The sequence below is a fragment of the Cyanistes caeruleus genome, chromosome 9, assembly GCF_971803275.1.
Source record: "Cyanistes caeruleus chromosome 9, bCyaCae1.hap1.1, whole genome shotgun sequence".
Lineage (NCBI taxonomy): Eukaryota > Metazoa > Chordata > Aves > Passeriformes > Paridae > Cyanistes > Cyanistes caeruleus.
In genome coordinates, this window is record NC_141709.1 from 8665241 (window position 1) to 8679167 (window position 13927).

General features: G+C 43.6%; 2 protein-coding genes and 1 pseudogene across 4 annotated transcripts in view; 2 read left to right on the top strand and 1 right to left on the bottom strand.

Moving 5' to 3' along the window:
• The window catches only part of LOC111945365 (coiled-coil domain-containing protein 180-like), a 25071-nt pseudogene extending 16692 nt beyond the window's left edge, over positions 1-8379 (top strand). The window contains exons 20-28 of the transcript XR_015274105.1: positions 74-220; positions 432-548; positions 999-1121; positions 2026-2139; positions 2807-3078; positions 3639-3694; positions 4466-4547; positions 5551-5622; positions 6512-8379. The product of XR_015274105.1 is annotated as a coiled-coil domain-containing protein 180-like (transcript). The remainder of the gene's footprint in view (positions 1-73; positions 221-431; positions 549-998; positions 1122-2025; positions 2140-2806; positions 3079-3638; positions 3695-4465; positions 4548-5550; positions 5623-6511) is intronic.
• BRINP3 (BMP/retinoic acid inducible neural specific 3) overlaps positions 1-13927 on the bottom strand; it is a 662162-nt gene that overhangs the window by 555007 nt on the left and 93228 nt on the right. The window lies entirely within an intron of this gene.
• LOC147651494 (uncharacterized) lies at positions 9672-12122 on the top strand. 2 transcript variants are annotated; one of them, XM_086842789.1, is made up of 3 exons: positions 9672-9774; positions 9942-10051; positions 10434-12122. In XM_086842789.1, the coding sequence occupies exon 3, from the start codon at positions 10666-10668 to the stop codon at positions 11773-11775; it is 1110 nt and encodes a 369-aa protein (XP_086698915.1). In that variant the 5' UTR covers positions 9672-9774; positions 9942-10051; positions 10434-10665; the 3' UTR covers positions 11776-12122. The 2 variants fall into 2 exon arrangements, 1 of the variants encoding a protein (XP_086698915.1); XR_015274101.1 differs by lacking the exons at positions 9672-9774; positions 9942-10051 and having other exon boundaries at positions 10434-11880; positions 11973-12122.

Below are 13927 nucleotides of genomic sequence, written 5' to 3' on the forward strand. Positions count from 1 at the left end.
CAGGGCTGTTGAGCTGAAACAGTCTTGGGGAAAAAGATGACTCACAGCCAATTGTTTTTATGTTTGCTTTCAGATTATTTTCAGAGGTCGGTAACTTTTCTTCTGAGGAGGTATAAAGTTTTTCAGCAAGTGTCTTCAGAAAGAAAGTAAAGAAATTGACTCCTTTGAAAGTTCAATCAAAACAGATGTGGAGCAAATAAAATCGAGCTGCTTGGAGCACGTATGCAGAATTACATTATTTCAAATTATGTTTTCTGTTGACATATTTGATGGGATTTGCAGTCAGCCTGCTTTCAGATTAGAACTGTAAATCTGTTCTGTTTGGCAATTACATGATGGAAAAAATTAGTAAAAATGGCAAGGTCTATCACTTAAGTTTTAAAAAGTGAAAAATTATCTTGTTCTGTCTTTTGTTTCTGACACTCTTAAAGGCTACAGAACTGTTCAAGCAGTCTCAAAAAAGGTTTGCTTCTCTCTCTCTGAGTCGAGCCTTTATGAGGAAGGTCCATCGATCTTTGAGGAGGTTACGACAGCAAATCAAATCAGAGGTACAAACAGAAACATCAGAACTTTGCTTAAATTCGTTATAATAATTTTCTTTTTTATACCTTTGAGGAGATTTTGGCTGAATTCATAGTGGACAAATATTACATTATTTTTATGTTGATTTAAAACCTGTTTTCTATCTATCTGCTATTTTCAGCAGTCACTATCTGCTGAAAAGCTTCTTTTTAATAGTGCTGACACTGTGCTGGCACGCTATGGCCTTGCAGCACATTGAGTGTATACATCTGAATTCACCAGCATTTTTGTGTGGTGCAGCAAACAACGTGAAGCATTGCTTTTGTGAATTACTGTTTTCAGCTTCTCCTCTGAGTACCAGGGATTTTTAACCAGTTTTTATCAGTGGTTCTAATGGTCTAATGGTAATGAAAGTGGAGCCTCTGAAACTCCTGTGGATGGGGACTTTACTTCTCTGGTGTTTGCTTCTGCTTTAGGTAGCGAATTCCAATTTGCAGTCAGCCACATGAAAGTCTTACCTGGAAAAGCTCCAGCAGAAGAGAGATGCTTATGTTCGTTCTACTGCAGATAAAGAAGTAACTTCTCATCAGCATAAAATGGTACTTAATTTGATTTGTTATTAATTGTTATTAATTTGGTAAAAAGTAGTATTTTTGAGGAAGACTTACGTTTCCTCATATTTGGGGCTGGGCAGGAACACAGAATTTTTGCTCAGAAAGATCCTTGTCCTGGATTCAGCTGGGATGGAGTTAATTTCTTCTCAGTAGCTGTTGCAGTGTTGTGTTTTGGGTTCAGAATGAGAATGGTGTTGATAAATCAGTTTTTGCTAAGTTGTACTTATCCTAAGTCAAGGACTTTTTTTCCTTGTCTCCTGCTCTGCCACTGAGGGGGTTCACAAAGGAAACTGGCAGGGAGCATAGCTGAGACAGGTGACCCAAACTGGCCAAAGGGATATTGCAGCCCATGGGATGTCACATCCAGTCTGTAAACTGGGAGAGTTATCTGGGAGGGGCAGTCTGGGTTCAGGAAGGGGCTCTGGCATCGGTCAGCAGGTGGTGATGGTGTTGTGCATCACTTGTTTTTCACTTACTATTATTGTTATTATTGCTGTTGTTACTATTATTATTACTATATATTTATTTACCATTATCACTGTATTTCACTTTACTTTCAATTATTAAACTGTTCTTATCTCAATATACATGTTGGCCTTTGATTCTGCTCCTCATTTCACCAGGGCAAGGAGGGAGAGAAGGAGGGTTGAGTTGTGCAGTGCTGCATTTCTAGCTGGGTTTAAAACCACCATAGTCCTTTTTGGACAACCTGTTTTCCTGTTTACCAAACCAAAACCTCAGCCTCGTATACAATCTCATTTCTTCCATGTATGTGTATATAAACTGGTGGCAGAACAGAGGCAAATATGTTGTTTGCAAGAGTCAGCATGTTTGAAAAGGTTAGAACAGTTGGTTTAGTAAATACCATCTGTCTCACCATCTTTTTCAGGCTTTAACTTCTGAAAAGTTGTATGATTTTGCCAGAGAGGTGTTGGAACAGCTGAAAAAGAGAAGCAAGTACCTTGACTGCTTCTTAGTAAAAGCAAAGATTCCACATGCCACTGTAAGATAACATTCACATTCTCTATTTCCTTTAATATGAAGAGAATTTTCTTGTGTACATACTTTAATGGCTTTTCAGAATCTGTGCTTTGAATTTTCAAATGAAAAAAGAATCTGCATTATGCCAAGATGTCAGAGACACTGTAACATTAGGACAGCCTTTTTAAGAGGCTGAGTAAATCACCAAGTCTACAGAACGCTGAAAGAGATGCATGGCATTGCAGTGAGTTGCTCAGTTCTTCACAAGAGTTTGTTTTCAAGGTGTAACACTATTCAGAGGTACATATTTCACAGGTTTCTTTTTTTTTTTTTTTTAAATCCCAGATGTGTCCTGAAGGGATTTTGTTTTTATCAAATGGGGTTTGTTTTCTTTCCTCCCTTTTCTGGAAATTCTGTCTTTATTTTGTAATCTCAGTGGATCATTGTTTTAAGAGTATATCCTTAAATACTGTTTATGATGATTATGAGAACCTACTCTTAACTGCTTAGAAGTGTTTTAGAGCTGTATAGCTGTAACAACATTGCTGACAAAAAATTTACTTTAGCCTGTGAAGCAAGATACTGTCCATTTAGAAAATCTGCTTTAGTAGCCGGTCATTACATGGAATGCTTTCACTAACTGCCTGCTACAGTCTACAGGGCTTCCTTTATCTTTCTTCCCATTTCAGGAGGACTTCACCACTCCTGACACAGATGGGACATTGCAAGGGGACTTAACAACTCTTGACATGAATGGGAGGTTACAAGATTCCTTTGCTCCTGCTGTCCCAGAGATGAGAGCAAAAAAGAGCTCTCATTGCAGAGAAGATAGTCTCAGAGATGAGAGCAAAAGGATGGTGATGGGACAGGATCCTGACAAATTCCCTTTGTTAAATCCAAGCAGAATGGATACATCTATGTTTAATGATTTGGCAATAAATGTTATCAAAAATTTATCTGGGTAAGTACTTGTTTGCCTAAAGGTATTTTTCTTTCCTTGTCTTTATTTATATTTTCTTTGCCCAGAACTAGTGAATAGACTGGTCATAGGTAATACTACTATGTATTTTCTGATCTAACTTTAAAAATTAGTCTAGCTGAGACTGCTTTCTTTTTAAAACCAATATTTCTCATAGCCAAATATATTTTTGAGTAATAAGTGACATCTAGTATACAATGATAAATTTCAGGTATTTAAGTTTTGTCTTCTAGAGATTTATTTTAGTTAAAAGGTGATGATCTGCTGCATAGTTGACTGAATATAAAAAGTGTAAAATGAAGACTATGACAAATGTTTGATTTGCAAATAGTATTTTAATGTAGTTTTGCTTGTAGAAATTCCAAAATACCAGTTAAACAAATCAGTCCCATGAAATTACTTCTATGTACACTGTCAGTTGTGAAAGTAATCCTATCTGTTACATATGAGCTCAGAAATTTAGCTCAGCACGTGACAGGGATAGAGAGCATGCCTTGATTGCTATTTGTTATTCAGTAGTACTTAATTTGGTTTTTTTTTAGATTTGACCTATCAAAAAAATCCCCAAACCTAAACCACGGGAGGACAAATGATCCAGGTGTGCCTGTATTTCTTTTAATATTTTCTTTTCATCTAAATTGCAGTTCCTGGCATTTTACTGCACACGGTCCAGGCCAATGGCTTCTGTGCTAGGAACTCTGAGATAGTTGTGCTTCTCAACTCTTTTCCTGGACATTTTTACTTAGATTAAGATGATTTTGAATTCCTAAAACAATGAAAGCTGCAGAATGAGATAATAATGTTATAAAGAGTACCTGTGATAGCAAAAGGGAAGCAGGGTTGAGAAAAGAAGTGGTGCAAAAATCATGAAATATATAGGGAATCAGTGTATTCTCACAGTGTATTATCATCTACTCCAAAGTGAACACAGAGGTAACCCTAGATGCTCCCTGCCTAGTGTTCCCATTTCCTCATGTCTCTTCTGCAGACCTTGACTCCTCCAGCCATTTCCAAAGCTTTCACATTTACAAGTCCCCATGACCACTAATACTATGAATGTAGCCCATTCATTCTCCTTATTAACCTGCCTCAAATTTGCTTTACATCTCTTCCATTTACCATGTATTTTCTGTGACATTCCTGGGACTCATGCCCCAGCTCATAACCTTTATTGCTGTTGCCACTTCTGAGTTACTTCAGGCCTGTCTGACAGAAATGATTGCTCCTGTTGTTGTCCCCTACATATTATAAGCAAACATTATAGAAATAAGAATACCGTATACATATACACATAAAAAACTTCAGCTGGTTGGCATTTATGCAATATCCTTCTTCTTCCCTTGTTAACTATAAGCAATTCTTCCCCCAGTAAGGAAGAGGGTATCTGATGCACATTCTCAGAAGTCTTCTAGCAAGAGTTCATCTCGGGGTGAAACAAAGCGAAAAAAAAGGTGAGACCCATAAAGTGAGGAATTCCATTTAAAGTATTCCTATGCAAGAATTTACCTAGACTTGGTCTATACACTGAAAGATTCATACTGCTTATTTGTATTGCCCTTCTTTCCATCTACTGCTTATCACTTGGAATCTCTTACCTCTTTATGTCCACATGATCAGCTTTGTGGGGCTTTTTCCCCACATTTTGACTGGAAAAACATTTTTCTTTTTCTCCTTCAATCTGCTGCTATTTTGTATTTTGCAGTTGTTGAAATACAGACTAACCCTTCAATCAGTGGGGCTGAATTTTCAGGTGTGTCTAAATAGGTTGTCTTCAGCTTAGTCCACAGATTGAGGAAATGAGCTACTGTAATAGTGAAAACAACAATAAATTTTTGAACAAGTGAGAGTTTAGAGGAGAATTCTGAGAATCATTTTCCATCAAAATACTCTATTTATATTGTCATGGTTTGAGAATGGTATTCCCCAATTTTGCACTCCTACCAAAACACTCCAAACCGTGGGCCACTTTCTCACTCCCCCTTCCCTACAGCAGCTGGAGAGGAAAATTGGAGGAACAAAAGGTGAAGATAAGGTTGAGATAAGAACAATTTACTAGAAAGAGCAATGAGATTAAAAGAAGAACAGTAACAGCAGTGATGTTAATAGCAAAGTGTACAAGAGAGGCAAGCGAATCACATGTGAATGCTCACCACAAGGAAACCCGTGACAGTACCCGACTGCCACCACATTCCCCAACAGCAGGGACCCTTCCACCCACCCCCACAATGGTGAGAGGTGGTAGGGAATAACTTCCAGGTCCTGCTCATATCCCCTCCTGGCTGCTGTAGAAATTAACCCTGTCCTGGCCAGAACCATAGAATACTAGTTTTGGAGTTACCTTTTTTTCTAATTTTTCTTTAGTTTCATGTCTGTTGTATGATTGACTAGCTCAAATCATCAGTCAGAGAGGAAAACACTTGTGGATAGTTTAAAATTAATGTTTTTCCTTTCCAGTGAAAAAGGCAGGAAATCTCTTACCAGGGACCAGAGAGCACAGATACTTGGAAAGAAACCTCCAAAGTCTCAGTGAGTCGTATATTTCCAGAACAAGAAATTAATCTATAAAAAACCTTGATGGATGGATGTATGTATGTATCATTGTGACCTATAGAATTCACTACTGAAGGTATTTAGCCTTGATATTTATAGGTCAAAGTACTTCCAGAGCACTTCCTTTTTGCAGCATTGTAAGAGTGAAGATCTAAGCCACCTAGTTCATTCTGTCTAATGTCTGAAGTGGGGGGTCTTACTGGAGCCCATTTTGTACATTTATAAGAAGTGGGTGGGGAATGTAAAATAGCCTCTGCTTCAATTATTTTCACACCTAAGAAGACCAATACATTTTATGTCTTCATTCTTGTGCTCAGTGTTCCATTAGCAGGATAAACAATGAGCAAACAGGTTCCATTCCCTTTCTCTAAGAAAATTATCATATTGTTTCTGGATCTGTGCAGCTGTACTCCATAGAACTGAGATCTTTTGTACATGCCATACAAAACTATTAAGATTAGTGCTTAAGATATTTAAGCATTTGAGAATTTTATTCCATATTCTTTTTCAGTATAATTCCAGTAAACAGCTCAACCCACCTTCAAATATTTTTTCTTTATCTAAAATGCATACTTAGTTCTTTGGGCACAGGAATTTGGCTAAGATCACTTTTTTTGGACAGTGGCATGGCAGTGCTCTCCAGTGAGCAATTACAATAGCTCCTTGTCCTGGCTGCATCTGAAGAGAATCTGTGCTAATGTGGGGAAAAGTTCTTAGGCATTCTGAATATTGGTTTGTGTATGCTCTGAAAAGCATACGGAAATTAATCTGAACAAAATATTTGGAAAAACAGTGAATATTGCCAGTGTGATTATTTAACAGTTTGATCATCCATTTAAATTTTTAAATTTTTTTTGGTTTTCAGTACTTTGAAGGGGATTATTACGAATATTCTCTGGAAGGGTAACAACACCTTGCTCTGCCTTGGTGAGGGAAGGAAATGTCATGTTCTTTAGTCAGTTCTGCTTTCATAGGTGTATTCTTGTGAAGAGACCTTCCCTTTGCCCCCCGAAGGAAATCCACGCTAGCTCTGTCGAATGGAGGGGTCAGGGAGGCTCTTGGAGACCAAGAAAAGACCAAAAAGGTGCTGCTTCTCCCTCCGGGGGATCGGAGGATGTTTATTCTGGCTCGCTTCCAGAAGAGAGAAGAGCCTGGGTGCCTCTTTCCCGGACTTTTTCAAACCTAGGAAGAGGGGCGGGGGGACATATAACACCAAGCACTGGGATAACGTTTCAGGGACAGGGAGGGGAGGGGAAAGACACGTCACAGAGAAACAAAGTAACTCCCAGAAATATGCACCACCACACAGCAGGAGTGGTTTCCAGAGCAGAGAACGCAGTCCTCAAGGAGATCTCAAACAGAACTTTGTTTGAATTGCTTTCAAAATTGATTTATGCAGTTTCCCATCGAGAACATCCTTATTTTGTTATGCATACCCGGTCACACATGCTTTCACACGTGGTTTCATAGCAGAAGGGAATGACAGAGCTGATTCCCTGGCTGCTGCCCCTCTTGGGCTGGCCAGACTTCCTGACCTGTTTCAACAGGCAAAATTAAGCCATGAAATGTTGCATCAGAATGTACCAGGTTTGATTCGACAGTTTAATCTGAAACGAGATCAAGCCAAAGCCATTGTGGCCACATGTCCCCACTGTCAGCGCACAGCTCTGCCATCCCTGGGTGCTGGAGTTAATCCAAGGGGACTTGAAAGCTGTGAAGTATGGCAAACTGATGTAACACACATCCCTGAATTTGGACAGGTAAAATATGTACATGTATCCATTGATACCTTCTCGGGAGCAATCTTTGCCTCAGCCCATGCAGGAGAAAAAGGTGTGCATGCCACAAAGCACCTGTTGCAAGCTTTTTCTGTGCTAGGAATCCCTAAAGAAATGAAAACAGAAAATGGACCAGCAGGTATTTCCAAAGTGTTTAAGGAATTTTTGCAAGAATGGGGAGTGAGACGCAAGACAGGAATCCCTCACTCTCCAACAGGTCAAGCAATAGGAGAGAGAGCACACCAGTCACTCAAACGAGTTTTGAAAAATCAATGGAAAGACAAAGTAAAGTTAACACCACAAGAAAGATTATGCAAAGCCCTGTTCACTCTCAATTTTTTAAACTGCTCTGTGGAAGATCAAAACCCCACAGTGGTTAAGCATTTCTCCCCTCATGGCAAACACAAGCTCAAGGAACATCCACCAGTGTTGATGAGAGACCCTGAGAGTGGAAAAATTGAAGGTCCTTACAAATTAGTGACATGGGGAAGAGGATACGCTTGTGTATCAACACCCCTGGGTTTACGGTGCGTCCCACAGAGGTGGGTAAAACCGTACATTGAAAAACATCCCACCAGACCCCCCGATATTTCAGTGGCAGAAGTTCAAAGATCAAACAGGTATTTGGGTGGAGAAGGAAATCCAGATTCTCCATTCTACCCTGACTTTCCTCTGTTGAATCTGTTTATTGATGAATTCAGCTAATGGTTTTTGTTCCTTGTTTACCTGTATTTTAGGAAGAAACCATCCCAAGCATGACAGTTTTGTGGACATTTTCTCAGCATGGGGATTTTCGGGATGGCTGTCTTCTGTATTCCAAACTGTTTTAGGGGTTTTTTGCAATTGTTGTTGTTTTGATTATGTTTTCTGTTTTGCAACGTTGGTGTGTTACCACCACCACCAAGTTAATTTCTCCTGCACCTCAGATAAATGCTGTGGAATTCCCAAATCCCAATACACCCCAAACCCCTTCCCCTTGGTTTTAAGAAGTAAAACCGAGTTCCCTTCCTTCTTTTGGAAAAAATTAGGGGGAGATGTTGTAGTTGATAACTTGAAATATATCTTTTCCCCTCTTTTAGTCCGTTTCCCGCCCCCCCCCCCCCCCAGCTTCTCTTTCTCCTGTTTACCTGGTGTCAGGTTACCACGGTTACAGAAGTTTCTCTCCTCAGCCCCACGGCGAGAGGCCGGATAGAGAAAAGAGAAGACCCTGCTGGCATTTCCAGCTGCTTGAAGTTTCTTTAGCCCAGGAAAGCACGGGCTTGGGAGAAGAGAGACCCTTCTTCCCAACACGCAAGTTTGTAACTTTGTTGTTCCTGTCCCAGAATGCCTCTGAGCTATGGAAGCTGAGAGGCCATGCTTACCTTGCCTGCCCTTTCTTTCCCCCCTGTGTTGCCAGGAAACCAAGCCCGCCCCCTCTCCCCCCCTCTGCGCCTCTGTGGAGAATACTCCTACACCTTTGTGGGCATTTGAAGAAGTTGGTGTCTGTTATTTCTTCTCTTGGTGTGTGTGACCTTGATTTCATCTAAGTAATTCTGGGTACCTGGCACATCAGAGACAGTGGGAGACTCTTACTATAGTATATTATCTGCATGGAACATGTTCCACATCTGCCTCTTACACTCAACACACCAGATTCATCACAATACAGTACCAGATTCATAGACTTACAGAATGGTTTGAGTTGGAATGGACCTTAAAACTCATCCACCCTCTACCATGGGTAGAGCCACCTTCCAGTAGACTAGGTTGCTCCAAACCATGTCCAGCCTAGCCTTGAACACTTTTGGAATGGGGAACTCACAACTTCTCTGGTACCAATAGTATCAGATTTCTTACATATTTGGTTCCTTTGAAGATGAACAAACAGACTTTGAAAGAAGGAGTAGATGTCACCAGGTTTGGCTGCACTTGCCTTGGCAGCATTATTATCTTCTATTCCACTTGCGTCACAGAAAGTCTTCCCAAACCTGTATACTTCTGGCTAGCAAAATGGATAAAATGGACAAATTCAAGGTGGTATTACTGAAGGCCTAGAAAGGAATACCAAAATTGTATCACTGTTCTTTTGTTTCTTTGAGACTACTGAAACTCAGTAGAACTGGATGAATTACTTGAGTGCAAGCAAATGTTTTCTCTTTCCTGTTAGTCTGTGCTTGTTCTTAATTCCTGAGAGCACTTTGTGTAAGAATGATTTTTGTCTATGTCTTTAGATGTCAAGGTGAAATACGTCTCATTTTTTCAAAGCAGATTTGCCTGACATTAAGACTCAGCTGCAGCATTTGTGGAGTCAAAGACTACCAAACTGCAACCAACAAGGATAATGGGACAAGGAAGATTGGAAAAATCAGGGGTAATGGTCAAACCACATGCTAGTCACATTCAAGCTCTCTTTACTGGCAGTCATTCTCCTGCTGTTTTTCTCCCCATGCCAAATCATGCAGCTTTCCTCTTCCGACCCTAATAGACCACCCACCCTGCTACATAAACAAATTCTACCATGTCTCTCTTGCTTTGCAGAATAATACGCTGAGTTTTCAGTGGCAGACCAGGACAGCAGAGCTGGTCTCACTCTTGGATGGATACCTCTCGCTTTCAAAAGCAACTTCTTTAGTGGTTACGTCCCACAGGTCAGCATCACTTTTTAGGGGGTCAAGGCCAGTGCCCCTCCACCTTGGCTGGCATTCATTTTTACAGTTAAACACCTGCTTAATCATCACCCAATTCTGAATCTTAGACAAAAGACACAATAAGGGAAAAAGCACACTTCAAAGGGTTTTAAGTGTTTCACTTCTAATCACTTTAGAAATGAAACCTTTTGAATTAAACTGAAGCCAAGGAGACACTGAAGTACTCCAGCCCTTCAGGGGTATTTGGTCTCCCTTTTTCCAAATTGTATTCCAATAGCTCATCATCAGATTTTTTTCCTTTGCCACCTGAACCATACGAGTTCTCCTGCGTCTCACTCTACATTATAAAGGGGGAAATTATGGACTTCTTATCTGTTCGCAGAGCCCTTTGGGACACTTGGGACCCCACCCACGCCGTTCCCCTTTGTGACGAGGAGGCTGCGTGTGCCCAGAGCCCATTGTGACACCTGGGGCCACGCCCTGACCAGGCGGGTATAAAAGGGCACGGAGAGCCCGGCGGTGCCCACTCCCAGGAGAGCAGCTCCGGCAGGAGACAGCGGCTCCGGCAGGAGACAGCGGCTCCCGGGAGAAGGCGGAGTGTGAGCAAGTCGGAAATGTCTATGGACATGGAGACGAGCTCATTCACGAAGCCCAACAACACCTCTGCGAAGAAGGAGATGGGGCAGCACGCAGCTGCCTCGGGGCCTGGGCCGGGCTTGCCATGGGCGAGGGAACTGCTGCACCGTGACTCCTGGGCTGGGCCTGCCGCGCAGGTGGCAGCACCAGAGAGCCGGGCAGCGGCCCCTCATAGCCTCAGGGCCTGCGCCTGGGCTCTGCTGCACTTGCTGTGGTGCGGCTTCCTTGCCATCCTGAGCAAGGTGCTGGCTGTGATCTGGAGATGCGGCCAGCAGCTGGGCCTGGCTCAGGGCACGGGCTCGGGGACGGCGGCAGCAGCCGCCGCAGCAGGGGCAGAGAGCGGGGCAGCTGCCCCGCACGGCCCCAGCTGCGTCCCCGGCCCCTCAGCAACACAGGAAGCTCACGGGCAGTGGGCAGCACCGAGGGTAGTTCTGCCAGAACTGCAGAACGAGGAGGGGGACATCTCAGAGGATGTCCGGTCCAGCACCAGTGGGGTTGAGAGCTACTCGGCATTGCTGCCGCTGCTGATGTCAACATCAGACACCAGCTCTACATGTAGCTCTGACCCAAAACTCCTGGAGCTTTGGACCGGCACAAAAACCGAAGATCGAGCAGCTGTGAAAGGGCAAGATAACAACAGGAACAACTTGCCGAAGAAGAGGGATGTCACCATTATCCACACCATCTGGGTGAATCCCCGCTACCCACAGCTGCTGATGGACCCCGACTTGGTGCTGGAAGATGGGGAAGATGCTGAGCTGCCGGGCACATCTTATGGCCTGGTAGCTCCCAGATTCACCCAGCCAGCAGGTGCTGCCCCGGCCAGAGCTCCAGAAGTTAAGGAGCACCCTGTGCGTGCCACTGGCCAGCCACAAGAGATGGCAAAGCCAGCCGCTTGTGCAGCCCCTGGCGCGCAGGCGACAGCAGCAGAGAGCCGGGCAGCGGCCCCGCACAGCCTCAGGGCCCGCGGCCGGGCTCTGCTGCACTCGCTGCGGCGCGGCTCCCGGGCCATCCGGAGCAGGGTGGCGGCTGTGATCCGGCGATGCCGGGAACACAGAGCCACAGGCGTCAGGGCCCGGAGGCAGTGAAGCCGGCCATAGAGATCAGGAGAGGGAGGGCAGGGAGAACAAGGGAGGGTTAGAGATAGGGGGGACCAAGGGAGGGGTAATAGGAAACACAAGGGAGTTAAGAGGGTGGGTAGAGAGGGAGGTCAGGGAGAACAAGGGAGGGTTAGAGATAGGGGGGACCAAGGGAGGGGTAATAGGAAACACAAGGGAGTTAAGAGGGTGGGTAGAGAGGGAGGGGAGAAAACTTTAGCTAGCATAGGTAAATAATAAAGTTCTGTAGGTGAAATTAGTGTTCTGATGGCCTAGAGATTAGTTTGACCAGTCTAGGTAAGATGGTTTTGTTGAAATAAAAGGACTGAATTAATAAATACGGAGTGGTGGCTTTTTTCATTGCGCTATAGTCATCGTCCTGGGGGGAGATCCTGAATGCCAAAGCCTTTGGGTTGCTGGGGCGGTGCAGTGTGTGCTGTGTGGGGCAGAGGAGAAAGGCGCTGCCTGCGCCGGGAGGGATGTGGGGACACCAAGTCCTTGTGACTTGTGGCACAAAGAGTTTGTTTGATGCAGGACCCCGTTCTTCCATCCCAGTTCTCCTCCAAGATAGCTGCCTGCTGTAGAGATCATTCTGGGGGATCTCTGAGGGAAGGAGTGCTTGCCTGGCATTGCAAATGGCAGCTTCTCAGCCAGCAGGGACCACCCACACAACTGGGTATCTGAATTAAATCTTCACTACTTGACACACACAGAACAGCTTCTCTCAGGGCAGCTACACGCTCCCTCTCCTGGTGCAACCACATGTTCCACTGCCCAAGCCCCATCCGTGTTTGTGTCACTTTCTCTCCTATTTACACTCCAAACAGCATCAGGTTTTCTCTCACACACATTCAAAACAGCACCAGTTTCTGTGCTCTGGGCATCCCACCCTTGTTCCCATTCATGTTGACGATTCTGGACGATGCCTATGCACAAAAGATTTGAAAGGCACTTGGGATTGCAAAGCAAATTGGTTTTATTAGTTGATGTATCAAATAACACACAACAACCCCTAGATTCACGAAAAGCTGCTGAGCAGGAGAAGGAGGAGCACGGTGCTCAGGTGGGAGGGGCAGGCCGGGCACCTTCAGACTGTCCCCTGGATGGAAATGGAGTGCATCTTTTCCTTCTCTCTGTTTCCTCCACAGAACCACACCTTCGATCTCCTCCACTGCACTGGAATTTTCCCAGTTACAATGGCATTGCACGCTTGGTCAGAGTGTGCGATGAGGCCACAATGGCTCATGAGAGCCACTCCATGCTGAGCTCAGCTCCAGTGAGTATTGTTCCTCTTTCACAGCTGAAGTTCCCATCGATTGACCCATCCATTGTTTCTCTTAAGGGTCAAATTCCCACCAGTTAGACAAGAGGGTTTTCTTCATCGACTTTTCTTCATTATCTTGTTGAGGTTCACAACAATGAACCAAAGATGGCACAACCTTAGACACAACTTCAGGCCCTGACACAATCATAAAATGAACATTTTTCTCTTTTCTAACACCTTAATTTCAGGACTGGATAACACAGAGCTTTGGAATCATGTCTTCATGGTTCTGAAGTATCTCAAATGAGCACATGGTCCCCTAATGATGAGTTATCTAGGACTTGCTTGGTGGTAGCAGTGGGTTTGCATGTCACAGATTAAATTTCATGACAATCCTTTCATTGGGCCAAAAGGGATGAACAACTTGAATTTTATATCACCAAAGGGATTCCAGAGGAGGCTCTGAGACTCTTCCATTTTTGTAAAAAAAAACCCTAGGTATTGTTGCTAAGAAAAAAACACCTTGTTCTCTGAGGGAATCTACATTAATCTTCCCAAGGAATGGAAGGCAGCCCAAGCCACAAAACAAGGAAGATATTTCTACCTTTGATTTTAAAGTCGCAGTCCTTCAATAACATCTGAGAAGAGCAGCTGCACATTATTAGTGCAGGCAAAAATCCGTCACCTTCCGGATGAGCTTTAGGCAACTCCAGATCTTGATTTTTCCAGCACCAAGCACAGCCAATTAAACCTGGCAAATACAGGGTGGATTTGCATTTGTATCTGTGCTCCCTGATGGATGTTCTTGGGTTTGGTGGCATTACTTGTGGATCCTGGAAACAGTTTTATCTCGAGCAGGGCCAGAAGGATGTTCTGAGG